The sequence below is a fragment of the Orycteropus afer genome, unplaced genomic scaffold (assembly GCF_000298275.1).
Source record: "Orycteropus afer afer isolate SDZICR_OR568_19922 unplaced genomic scaffold, OryAfe1.0 scaffold00086, whole genome shotgun sequence".
NCBI lineage: Eukaryota > Metazoa > Chordata > Mammalia > Tubulidentata > Orycteropodidae > Orycteropus > Orycteropus afer.
The window spans coordinates 4,328,309-4,342,222 of NW_006921673.1; the positions used below are offsets into that span (position 1 = coordinate 4,328,309).

The 13,914-nt window shown below is 38.9% G+C and overlaps 1 protein-coding gene across 1 annotated transcript in view; it reads left to right on the top strand.

Moving 5' to 3' along the window:
- Positions 1-13,914, top strand: part of ZNF608 (zinc finger protein 608) — a 125,485-nt gene that overhangs the window by 44,768 nt on the left and 66,803 nt on the right. The window contains exon 2 of the mRNA XM_007942220.2: positions 3,993-4,248. Within this exon, the coding sequence (XP_007940411.2) occupies positions 3,993-4,248 (256 nt within the window). The remainder of the gene's footprint in view (positions 1-3,992; positions 4,249-13,914) is intronic.

Here is a 13,914-nt window from a genome sequence, read left to right on the forward strand (position 1 = left end):
CAGAAACCTTTTTTTAGGGGAACATTTCCCACTGGGGGCATTACCTGGCAGAAAGAATTGGCCACATGGTTCCGTTATTTCCCTGCCTCCTGGTGTTGAGTTTCTGTACATTGTTTGCTTGTAGGATGCTACTCTTTTATGCACACCCAGGCTGCCACTAGTTAGCTTATTGCCTTTGGACTAAAACGGACCTCAGTTTTCTCTAGAATTAGTAGGTTAGGCCAAATGAATGACCTTTGAGTGAAAACATTCTGTGATTGCTTCCAGTAAGAGCAGGCAGCTAGGTCGAACTTAGTCACTTGGTGGGCTGGGCAGGTCACCACCGCCAGGCTGAAAGGAGGGTGGTTACTCCTCAGCACAGTCAGTTGGTGCCCCAAGGAGTGTTGGCCTAGTGTAGCACGTGCTTCAGTTATTTTAAGAGATAATGGTAATTCAGACTGTTGTTTGTTTTTTTTAAATGATGGCCCCAAAAATTAGTTTTTAAAAAAGTAGCACATCTGCTCCAGCCCCCTTTCTGCTTGGTGACCTGGAGAAGAGAGGGCTGCAGTAGACCACATGGGTGGGCTTTGGGCTTGAGTCCCTCCCTGAAATCCCATGGTAGGGGAAGATTCCCTTTTCTCCCCTCATCCCTGGCGTAGGCTCAAAGAAACGGTTGGTAGTGTTGATCCAGGCACCCGTGGAATGGCAATTCTGAACTCTCATGAGGAAGCCAGTGCAATGGAAAAACCAAGAGAGAAATTCATTTGTGTAAGTCAAAGATTTGAACCTTTAAGACTATATTATCAAATTTCAGAATGTTAGTCTATTTTCACATTGGGGGTCTGTGTACAATTAAGTTTATATTTATAGTCAAACTTTCTGAATCTTAGCCGTCTCATTTAAAAATAAGTGAGAACAGAACTCCATGTCCTGTTAAGATTCTATAAATATCATCAACTAAATTTTTATCATTACATTTGGATTGTGTTCATGGAAATAAAGACAGATAACATACTTATAGGCCCAGGGTACATGCCCCTCCTCAAGGCATCAAGATTCCTTAGATATTTGATCTTTGGAATCATGTAATTATCCTCACATATGTGGGTGTGTGTATATCTAAATGCAAGTACATTAATCAACAAAGTTACATGTAATAGGGATTTATTCTAGAAATTCTGTTGTGATAGGATTTATCAATATTAGAAGGCCAGAGAGTACATTTCCCGGTTGAGGAAAATGAGCTTCAGAGAAGTTAAATGACTCTCTCAAGGTCACAAGCTAATTAGGGACAGAGTTGAGGCCTACATCCTAGTTGTCACATACCCTTCCTCTTTAACTTCTATTGTACTCTTTTGCCCCATTGGGTGTCCTGTCCAAAACCAGGGAATTGATGCTAAGCCTCTTCACCTCTTTTAGCTCTGGTAGTGTAATGCCTAAGGCACTTGACTGCTAACCAGAAGGCTGGCAGTTCAAACCCACCAGCCACTCCTTGGAAGGAAGGTTGGGTAATCTACTTCCCTAGTGATACTGCCTCGGAAACCCAAGAAGGGGTCACTATGAGTCGGGTCCGACTTGACGGCGCATAACAACAACAACAACAATTCCCTTGTCTTGTTTATCTAGTTGAAACTGTATCTGTTCTCTTGGTATTAATATTTATTGTTGATTAAACCAAACCAAACTCACTGCCATCAAGTTGATTCCGACTCATAGTGACCCCCTTTGGGCTTCTGAGGTGGTAAAGATTGCCTAGTCTTCCTTCTGTGGAATGGCTGGCAGGTTGGAACAGCACGTCTTCTGGTTAGCAGTCAAGTGCCTTAGGCACTACACCACCAGAGCTCCTTCTGTTGTCGATTGTTGTTATGTGCCATCGAGTCGGACCTGACTCAGCGACCCCTCTTTGGGTTTCTGAGGCAGTATCACTGTGGAAGTAGATTGCCCAACCTTCTTTCCGAGGAGTGGCTGATGGGTTTGAACCACCAGCCTTCTGGTTAGCAGTCAAGTACCTTAGGTACTACGCTACCAGAGCTCCCTATTGTCGATTAGGCAATGTAAAAAATATTTTCAGAATATTGTTTCATTCTGTTTTTTCCATTTATACGTGTAACATCAAATTGCAGTCAATTGGCATACAGAAGTTTTGGGAAACATGCAAAAGAAAAAAAAGTGCAGTAGTTGGTATATAATTTTCCTTAGTTATCAACTAATTTTGAAAAAAGATTCTAATCTCATACAGTCTTTTAATTGTGATAATAATTATAAGGTAGCATTGGATTTTTTTCCCCTTAAATTTCCCCCTCAGAACCCCATTCTCCTTTAGTCAGCTCAGTTTTAAAATAGTAACTATCAGTGTGAACTCTGATCCACATTAAGCTGCATTTACACGAAAGCATAAATCACCATATCTGGGATTTAGGGCTATTAAACGCTTTTCTTTCTTGCGCTCTGTGATCAAGAATGCAGAACAATAAAAACCATGGAGCAAAAGAAGTTTTATGGTAGCTTTGAGAGCAGGAAATTAAGTTTCTTTAACATGCAGATGGGTGAAGGGCTGTGCTGTGCATCTTGGATCACTCAGGCAAGTGAACACCAGTTTATCATTTTAGTGAAATGCAAACGTAGAAATAGTCTCTGTAGTCACGAACAAGGAGCTGTCATAGATGACTGCGTCAGCTGTTTAACTAGGAATAATACCCTTCCTCATATGACTTCTCTTGAAATATATTTTAAAAACTGAAAACAACTAAGATACAAAATATTATGTTTGTAGCCAAGGGCTGATTTTCTTACAAAGGTTACTGGGAATATATAAAAAATAGAATAAGATAGTATTTCACCAGAATGACCTTCTGTGTGTCCTTCCTACGCATAGGATTTGTTAGCTCGACTGATAAAACATGCAGGGGTGTTGTCCTTTCCATGTAGGCCAAGTCTTTATGCAGTGTGAAGGCATAGGTAATCTAGGGCCCTGATACAGACATGCTTTGCATTTGGCTTTTTCACAACTGATAAAACCTTGAGCAGGGCCAAAGCCATTCAGCAGCAGTTATTAACAGCACTCACAGTAGGCCAATGAATGAATGGACTGGTTGATGATTTATGTATTTAGTATATCCATAGCCTTAGATTTCGTTATGGCCAGATTCTCATCATTTTTGTGGTGGTGAACTCCTCTGCTGCTGTCCTAAGGGGAGAGGTGCAAAGGAGGTATTATTGCACCACAAGGTCTTCTATTTGGCTGTCGTTTGTTGCCTGGACTTAGCTGTTGAGCCTTGGTCAAACTCATCAAGGTTCTTTAATTGTTGGGTCACTAAAGGGACTTGTGCACTGGAGAAACCCAAGTTTTGTTGGTGTTGGGGACATACATGTCCCCTCTAATAGAAATTCTGCCAAACTTTGCAGTAGAGTGTTCAGTTAGGAGTCTATGCTTAATACATACTAATAATAGCCAGTTTATGTGATTCAGTGTGTGTAACCCAATTTATGTATTTTATATATTCAGCAGAGTAAGTTAATGTATTTCAGTAGTGATTTAATTCATTATGGTTGATGAAGTTCTCTGCAAACAATGTTAGTCCATTTCTTGTGCTTAAATGTACAGTAAGATGTATGTGGCATTAATTGGAGTTTTTCCTTTGGAAAATGTGTTACAATTTTAAAAGTAAGATTTTATTACAAGTGGGAAATCCTTTTAATTCTGCAAAGCATATTTCCATTCATGTCTACTGGGCCAAACATTGCCATTGGTGAATTTAGAAAACTTCTTTGAAGGCCTGCCTGTAATTCAGGAAGCTAGTGAGTGCTTGGATGTTGACCTTGTTTGGCTTGAAAAAATAAAATGCACTTTTCTATTTGGCTTTATATTTTGGCACCATTCAAATATTCAAAATGTATTGTAGTTGCAAGTGGAGTTTGGAATGATGGTATATTCAAGAAGTGATGTGAACAGTTGACATGGACAAGAAACCACAGAATGCAGCGCCACTGCAGTAAGCATGTCTGTTTTTCAGGTTGACCCCCTGTTTACAGTGCCAGCGCCACCACCACCGATTTCCAGCAGTCTCACGCCTCAGATTCTACCCTCCTACTTTTCTCCATCTTCATCCAATATTGCAGCACCGGTTGAACAGCTTTTGGTTCGGACTCGTTCTGTGGGTGTCAATACGTGTGAAGTTGGAGTAGTGACAGAGCCAGAGTGTCTTGGGCCCTGTGAACCTGGGACCAGTGTCAATTTGGAAGGGATCGTGTGGCATGAAACAGAAGAAGGTAAATATAATTTATTTTTATATGTTTCCCCTTTATGTGTTCATGTGTACCTTTGAGGAGAGTTGTTGTGGTATTCAGAGAGAAAAGTGGATTTTTATTGAAATGAGCATAATGTTTGTTTCTTGTTCATAGCTCTGTTTAAGTTCAGCTGAATCAGATGTCCCTAAAAGTGTTGCCCACCTTTAAATGCTAAAAGGAAGGATGGTAAGGATTAGGGTGTGGGTTATACTTTCCTCTAAGAGGTGTCTAGAAACATGGTATCTCGCCTCCCCCATAACTCAGCCCACCACCTGGCAAATGCCAGCCATTAGTCACATGAGAAACAAGGAGCAAGAGAATGGATCAGGATTAATTTATCATTACTACTGGAAAATAAATCAGAGCTTGTCTTGCTAATGGTGGATCCAAATGGTGGTTGGCCAAGTCTCACAGCACATGATCATCAGGTGCAATGTGTTTCAGGTGGCCAGTGTTGTTAACAGATGCCAAGAGTAATTGAAAACTAAAGACCAAGGAGTGAGAGCTGTGTTGGTACATTGCAGAACAAGGAGAGTAGAAAATACAAGGAAGAAGGTACACCAGGGTGTATACTAGGGGAAGAGAGTAAAATGAAGAACACGGAAGAAACATTATTTTTTCCCTTGTAAGCTGTATTGGCCATCAGGATAAAGGAGATGACGATCCTTGCTATCATGGTTATTTGGGAGAGGAATGAGGGGACAAGGATGAGAGTGACAAGAAGGGTCTGAGACTTGAAGTCAGTGCTTAGATTCCTCTGTATCAAGTGGGAAAAAAATGAGGATTGAAAATAAAAGGCAGAAGATAAATATATGCAAAAGAACCTTGTTGGATAGGAGAGGCTAATTGTCTTGAGGACATTTTGGGGAGAAAGTGGTAGTTGAGAGAAAACAGTTCTGGATGTAAGAAACTGGGGAATGAAAGGAGAGAATGAAAATGAAGAATAAAAATTAGATGACAGGTACAACTATCATTCTTAGAAAGCAGCAAATATGCTGTTTTCGAGGTAGAAGAACAAAAATTCTTAGACAAATCTTTGAATTCTACCTGTTACATTAACTATGCTTGTTTGTATGATGTATTTCAAAATTAAATTTTATTAAGACTCGACGGCACATAACAACAACAACAACAACAAGAGCAGTAAGGACTGTGTTATACAAGAAGGCACCAGAGGGAGGGAAGGAAAACAGTAGACCTGGTGAGCCCTCTTATTTGTTCAAATGGCAAGGATAGTTAAATTTGCTTTTGGCTTTAGAATTTTTTGGTGTCTCTCTTCCCCCTACTCTGGGTACTTTTATTTTAATTTAGATCTTTCAGATATTCTGGGCAACCATTTGAAATTATGCCATGAAAGCACGTTGGAAGGAACTGAAAAGGAAGAGTTGGAATTCAATTTTTCCCATTTTCCTTGCCTGTTCACCTTCTAGTGCAAGGACTTTGTGTAGCCAACTACCTCTCTCCATTACCCCTCTTTGGGTTGTGCATATTTGCCTTCCCTAGATCAGAGAGATGGATAAGGGTTTCAGAATGGTATCTTGGTGTGAAAAGTAAAGGAAGGGAGCTAAGATGTTCATAACGTCACAGTTTGTTAGTTTATGTGCCTATTTCCAGGAAAATGAAAGGATTTGGAAAGAATAGGGTTAGTTTTCAATAAACATGAAAATAAGATTTTCTAGTACTTGGATAATTGACTTGTTCGGAGTGAAACACTGTCCTTCCATTTCTTAGTCATGACTTAGTGTCCTTCAGTTTATTCCTTCCCCCATTCAGGTGTGGCCTAGGACTGAGCTCCTGCAATGTCACCTCACTGGGTGGTCGGTGCTGTAAATTAGTCACAGACTCTCTTGGGCAGCTGTAAGCCTATTGGGTTATTTTTCACTTGGCTTTTGCTCAGAAGTGTGCTTAATTGTGACTTTCCATTTCGCTCCCAATTCAAGATCAGCTTATTTAGAAAAATATATGTTTTGGTTATTGGTGTACTCTGGGCATGTACTTAAATAGCTTTAAGATATTATTAAAAATTGTCATCATTATTAATTTTTGGTAGTGGTATATTGGCCTCGCCACAAAAGGTTTCACCCTGTTTACTGAAAAATCAATCTCATGAGTTCAGTGTACCTGCTTTTATATGTTATCACCTGCCATCTCTGTGAATGTGTTCTATAGATTCATGCAGCAGACAGTAACTTTAGATAGTTTTCAGGCACAGTAGTAGAGCTTTTGGCAGCTCTAACCTTCTCTTTACTGCCTCACATTCTCCAGGATTTGGAATGTGGGGATGTTTACTGTGGTGACAAGAAGGAGCCGGGGCTGTTAATAGAGTTATTCTTGGTGAATAAACTAAACTTCTGACCTCCACGGAGTTTAAGAACTCGTCTGAGTAAAGGACTGGGTCATAAGATGTGTGTTTAATGTGCAACCATTTTCAAGAGTGCTCCATTTGCATTTTTCCTCAGTACAGTGTGCTTAAAGCTTTTGTACCAGTTTAAAAATTAAACCCACTTGACCATTAGTTTTTTTTTTTCCTTTTGTGAAAAACAAAGAGAGAAACAGAATAAACACATTTGGAACTAGTTATTTGGCAGAGCTAAAGAGATGGATTTGGGGAAAAAGGGAAGGGGAAAGTAAGCCTTAATAGTTTTGGAGTATGAAGTTTCACTAAGAGAGAGCTCCAAGTCGAGCACTTATAAAACTGTCAGTTGCCTTTGAATAATTGTCCTTTAGATTGAGTTGAATAAAATCGCTTCCCTGGCCTTTGCATTTTGAAGGTATTGTATAATCAGTACTGGTTTTCACAAAGCCAGTGTGTTAAGTACAGTTGTGTGTGTGAAGGTTGTATATGCGTTTTTGGCTTGCTCATTTTTGTTTTGTTTTGGTTTCCTTTATTTAAAGATCCTAGAAATTTTAAGGTCCATATATGCAGTCTTTGAGGGAATATTGAATATTCTTTTGATTTCTTTGGCTGGTGGTGGGGAACTACAAAGCTGGAATTTGAAATCCCAAGTTATCACTTAATTGTTTCTTATACTTGAATTCCTTGTTAGAGTTCTTTTAGTCACATTTTTTTGTCCCTGGTGTCTTTTTTTTTTTTTTCCAAATGCATTTTATTGAAATATAATTTATGTACAATGAAATATACAAAACTAAAGTGACATAGGTCAATACATTTTTTTTTTTCCTTTGTTCCTTCCCCTCCACTCCCACCCCTGGCAACCAACAAAGAAAGTTTCCCTCCATATATAAACCTTTCCTTGACCCTCCACAACAAACTAATACTATATTTGTCCTTCTGTGATTTCACTCAGCATAATGTCCTCCAAGTTCATCCATATTATGCAGTGTTTTGCAGACTCTACATTATTCTTTAGTGCCGCAAAGCATTCCATTATGTGTGTATACCATCGATTGGTCATCTACTCTTCCGCTGATGGGCACGTAGGTTGTTTCCATCTTTTTGCTGTTGTAAATAGTGCTGCAGTGAACATGAGTGTGCGTATATCTGTTTACTGTCCTGGCTCTCACCTCTCTAGGATATATACCTAGTAATGGGATTGCTGGGTCAAATAGTATCTCCAATTCCAGCTTTCTAAGGAATTGCCATATTGCTTTCCACAGTGGTTGAGTCACTTCAGAGTCCTAACAGCAGTGTATGAGAGTCCCAATCTCTCCACATCCCCACCAACATTTGTTATTTTCTGTCTTGTTGAACCTTGCCATCAATGCTGGGGTGAGACAGCATCTCATTGTTTTGATTTGCATCTCTCTGATGGCCAATGATTGTGAGCATCTCTTCATGTATTAGCTGGCCGTCCGAATATCCTCCTTGTTGAAGTGTCTATTCATGTCTTCTACCCATTTTTCAATTGGATTGTTAATTCCTTTGCTGTAGAGGGATTATCTTATAGATAAGACCCTTGCCATATATGTAATTATCAGCAAATATGAATTTGTTGCTGTCATTTTTGTTATGTGCTTTTTTGTGGTGTCGATTTCTTTGTTCCATATAATTTTCTATGCTGAGCTTGTTTTGTTTGTGAATTGTGTTATCACTTCCTTTGTTGCTATTGCTTTAGTATTTGCTAAATATTTGTACTGGTCCTCCTTTTTATTTTGATGTGAAGGTTTATCATTTTTCTTTGAGGTTACTTTGTGATTTATAGTTTTCTTCCCAAGTTTAGAACAGTCCGTTCTATATTGTAATTGTCTTGACATCCCTACCATCTAGAAGTTCTCTAATGACACAGTTTTTTCCCTCTTTTTGGTTTGTAGTTGTCTTCATTTGTCAATTGATGTCTCTGGTTCCCTGTGTACAATTTTGTGGGCTTATTTACTTTGGATACTTCCGTAGCTGGGTTTGTTTCTGGGTTATATCATCATGTGTGTTAATGGTCAGTTGTTGGCTGTTGCTCTCTGTCCAAAGGGCTCCCTTTAGCTTCTCTTGTAAGGTTGGTCTGGTTTTAACAAATTCCCTTAATTTCTGCTCATCTGGAAATGTCCTAATTTTACCATCATATTTGAGGGACAGTTTTGCTGGGTACATAGTTCTTGGTTGGAAATTTTTCTCTTTCAGGGTTTTATATATACCATCCCATTGTCTTCTCACTTGCATGGTTTCTGTCGAGAAATCCGAGCTTAGTCTTACTGGCTTCCCCTTGTAGGTAACTTTTTGTCATGTGCTGCTCTCATGATTCTTTGTCCTTGGTTTTGGTGAGTTTGATGATGATATGTCTTGGTGTTTTTCTTTTGGGGTCTATCCTGTTTGGGGTGTGTTGGACTTCCTGAATGGATATATTCTCATCTTTCATCATATCAGGGAAGTTCTCTTCCAAGAAATCTTGGACAATTTTCTCTGTGGTTTTATTTGTCTCTTCCTGTTCAGGAATTCCAATGACATGTAGGTTATTCCTTTTGATGGTATCCCCCATGAACCTTAGGCTTTCTTCGTTTTGATCTGTTTTCTGATTGATCCCTTTCCAAGGAAGTATTCAGGTATTTGTCTTCAATCTTATGAATTCTGTCTTCCATTGACTCAATTCTACTCCTTTGCCCTTTCAATGTGTTATCTGTTTCTGACAATTTAGTATTAATCTTTTGGATTTCTATCGGTATATTTTGAATCATTTCTAATTTTTCATTTATTTTGTCATTTTGTTTTTGTATTTGATTCTGAAATTCTTCTAGGGTTTTGTCTGTGTTTTCCTTGGTCTGTCTCTCAATCCTGTGAAGATATGAAGATACTTAAGGAATGAATTCCTTATCAAGGAATTCCAATGCTGCGTCTTCCTCAGGGATGTGTTTTGGGTCTGTATCCTGGTCCCTTGTTTCTCCTGCTGTATCTTGCTTCCTTGTGTAGACTGTGATGCCCTGTTGTCTCCGAGGCATTGTGATATTTTTGTGTTTATATTTAATTGGTGATTGTATGTTTGAGTGACTTGCCCACAATTTTTGTTTTCTTTGTATGTTATCTATGCAAGCAGGTTACTATGCTGTGCTCCTTTATTCACTAGTTGACACCACTTATACAATCACCACCTGTCTCCTTTCCTGTTGTCAGCCTATTGTATATCCCTGCCGACCTTGGCAAACAGAGCCTGTTCTTAGGTTCCTGGAATCAGAATGAGAATGCTATCACTTTAAAATCCAAAATGGTTGCCACTTGTAAAGATTCAAAATGGCTGCACCCTTGGTCACTTTACAAGTGGTGGCCATTTTGGATATTTAAAGTGACCGAGGGCATAGCCATTTTGAAGGTTTACAAGGGGCAGCCATTTTGGATATTTAAACATTCAAAATGGCTGCACCCTTGGTCACTTTAAATATCTAAAATGGCGGCCACTTGTAGACATTCAAAATGGCTGCACCCTCAGTTACTTTAAATATCCAAAATGGCTGCCACATGTAAACAATCAAAATGCATGTGCCCTCCAGACAGTGGAAAGTCAACAGCTCAGGTTGTCTCCCTCCTTGCTGTTTCCCTTCCTAGTCACAGGCTACCATCGCAATCGTCCCTGCAGCCCTTGGTGACTAGGGCTGATCTTTAGGTCAATTCTCAGGTCCCAACACCACTTATAAATATTCAAGCTGTTGGTCCTGTCAGAGTAGCTGACAGTCCGCACCTCTGACAGTCTGCAGCTCCGACCGTCTCTGTACTCACTGTTTTAGTTTAGGTTTTTCCACTACTTGGTGCCTAATCTACTTATGTATAGTACCTTTCAAAGCTCAGGGCTCCAGGATTATCTTCTGTATCTCTGTGAATTGGATTTTCTTTTCTTGGTTGAAGGGAGTCCGTGTCGCTTGTTTGCCTGTTCCTCCATCTTCTCCCCTTGGTGTCTTATTGCCAGTATATGAAATCCTGGTTGGCTAAGAACCAAATTGTGCTGAGAAATACAAAGTGTTAGGAGTGAAATTCCCTCTGGAAAAAATCAGTGGCTTTCAGATCTTGCTTAATAGGAGAGAAAAATTATTACTGCATATGAATGTTTGATTATTCTCCTCTGATCTTTCTTTCTTTAAGGTTATGAACATCTGACTTATGGACAACTGTACTTACCCTTTAATTTTATGTAAATTTCTCTCACTTGGAAACGATTGAACCAACCTCTACTTGCAAAAAATTCTTTACCACAGTCACCTTCACTTGGCTGCACGTGCAGCTTTTACTTTATTGAAAAGACTTCAAGCCTTTTCTTGCTTGCACTAAAGTTAAACCAAATGAGAACCATATGTACCTGTTCTGACTTACCTACAAATTCCACTTAAAGACACACTTAGTAAGGATCTTGTTCGTAACCAGGGGAACTGCCTATACATGGATAGAGACGATGATGTACAAAATTACTCACAGATGTTAGAAAGAATTTCCTAAGCATTTCATTGCTGACATTTGGGACACATGCCTATGTATAGTTATTTGTTTGAAAATTTTCTCCTTTTTGAGTGGAGAAAAAAAAAAAGTGGTGTATACAGCCATGTGTGTAAACACATATGTGTTGAACTTGGCTTTTTAGCTTTTGTGGATGTATTTTCCATTTGATTTTCATTGAACCATGTTTCTTACTGGGTTTTTTTTTTTTTTTTTTTTTGTGGGGAGCTACGAACTGAGAACATGCCTGGTTTAGCTGTGTCCATCATTCAGTATTATGACCATCATTTTCCACAGCTCTGCCACTCTGTCAGTCTTCATCCCCTCCACGTTCCTGTTGATTAAGCAAAGCCACTGAAGACAAGGAATTGAAAGAAATAAAACTGATATTTGCCAATGATGGCATTTTAGATTATAAGACGGTGGTTCTTAACTCTAACTGTGCCTTTTTGTAGCAGGTGGGTAGAAAAACTTACTGATGCAGAGGCACCGTGACTCCACCCTCAGGCATTTAACTGGTCTGGTTGGCAAATGGTTTGATTTGGTGACTTAGCTTTGGTTTTTTTCAAAGTTCTCCAAGTGATTCTAATGTGCAAACAAGGCTGAGAACAGTGCCTCAAGGGAAAGAACAGATGCCCTAGCCCTTTGCAAGTTGCTTTACCTTTCCCTTTAAGAAAGTCATGTGTATTATTGTCTCATTTTCTTGGATATAAAATTGGTGAGAGACACCTGTCTTGTTTACCTCACGGGGTCAATAGTGTCTGTCAAGGTGCTGTAGAGTGGTAGGTGAGCATAGTTGTACTAATGAGAAAAATGCTCCAGCTCTGATCCTCAACATGAACTCCATAGAGGATTAGAGGGCCCCAATGAACAAATAATTGGTACCAATCTTCCTAATGTACTACTATAGTGTGACCCTTACTATAGGTTTCTCAAATGAGCCAGACATAATAGTTTATTTCTGCATGACTTCTGCTGAGTTATTTTGAAATAGTTCAGCAGCCTGGAATATAAAGAAAAAATAATAATGTAGCAATTAGAGAATAAAAGCCACTGTTGTGGAGTCGATTCTGATTCATAGTGGCCAATATAGGATGGGGTAGAACTACCCCATAGGGTCTCCAAGGCTCTAAGTCTTTATGGAAGCAGATTGCCACATCTTTCTTATGAGTAGTGGCTAGTAGGTTTGAACTGCTGACCTTTTGGATAGCAGCTGAGCCACCAGGGCTCTACTTAGCAAATAGAAAATGGTACTCAGAAAATCATTCAGGGTTTTCAGAGCAGATAATGGACTACAAATGCCAAGCTGTGATAGTGAGGATAATTTTAAAGAGAAGACGTAACACCAAATGTTGTAGAGAAAAATACTTGTTCATATGTGGCTCTTTACCTGATGTTCTATCCAGTGGAAGAAAAGTGCTTAGGAACTGCATTTTAAGGATAATTGTTGGAAAAAGAAATGATTTTTCTTTTAAACCACTGGCGATATTCTTAAATTCCTCTGCTTTTCCTTTTATCTCCAAAGCAAAAAACAGCATAGTATTTAAATGTGCACTAGGGAGGGTTTCAAACTAATTCATTAAAAACAAAAGATTATACATTACTGACAATGGAACTAAAGAGTATGGGATTATTGTTCTTGTTCTGTACCATTTAGTCACCAGTTTTATTACTTAAAGTGCAGCATTTCTTTTCAACTTCTGATTCACTTGAGAGGAGATTAAATATTAATCCAGGCTTACTGTGTGTTTTCGGTAACTGAGCATGGAGTTGGTACAATATTTAACTGATTGAAATATTACTATTGATTGAGGTATTTTCCAGTGATTTTATAAATTCATCTTTGAATCACAAGACTAGTAATATAACCACTTTCACTTTTGCATTTCAATATTCCCCAAGTCAATGATGACAACTCTGCAGTAATGGGGAATTTACAGGTGGTTGAAGGATGTGCTCCCCATCATACTATGCTACATCAGCCCTAGTATGTGAGATTGGCAGGTGAGCATCAATGTTTAATTACTGTGCTAATGAAAACTAGGGCCAACCTTTGATCCTCAGTGGGAACTCCACCGAGGTTTTAAGGTACTGAAGGAACTGCTGGTTAGTACCACCAGCAGTGTGTCTTGGCCATGAACTTCCTTCTTATCTTCCTGGGCTATCTGGTGTGAGTTAATGGTTCTAAGGGTGGCCAGTGAAAGTGTGGAAGGGGGTTTAGTGAGATCCGTCACTCTTGGTGGCAGAGTAGCTCAAAGGAAGCACTTGTACCAACTTACATAAAAGTACTGCCCATTTTCATATTCAAACAGCAATTCAAATAGAAAATCAAATCCATATACACTGCATTTGTGGGACCATTGCACCATTTTAAATACCTCTGATTATTCTGAGAACTGTGGTGAATTTTTTCAAATAAAAATAAAATTGATTTAAGGCTATATTCTAAACAGCAAAACTGATACCAATTTTTTTTAATATCAATGAAATTAATGTTTCCAGCTTCACAGAAAAATATAGAATAAAAATGAGCAATCATTTTTCACATGGGCACATGGTCGACAGTCAATAAAGATTTATTGAGAAGGAGAAAGAAAGGGAGCAAAGGAAGGCTTGTCCTTGCTATTTTCTTGGAATTTGCTCCGTTCTTGGATCTGCCTATTTGATGCCTTCCTGATGAGATAATTGGGCCCAAAATTTGTATATGATAAGTGATTGTGTGTGTTTTTCTGGAAAGCAATAACATAGCCATTTTACCTTTCGTCAATGTGAAAAATAAGCAG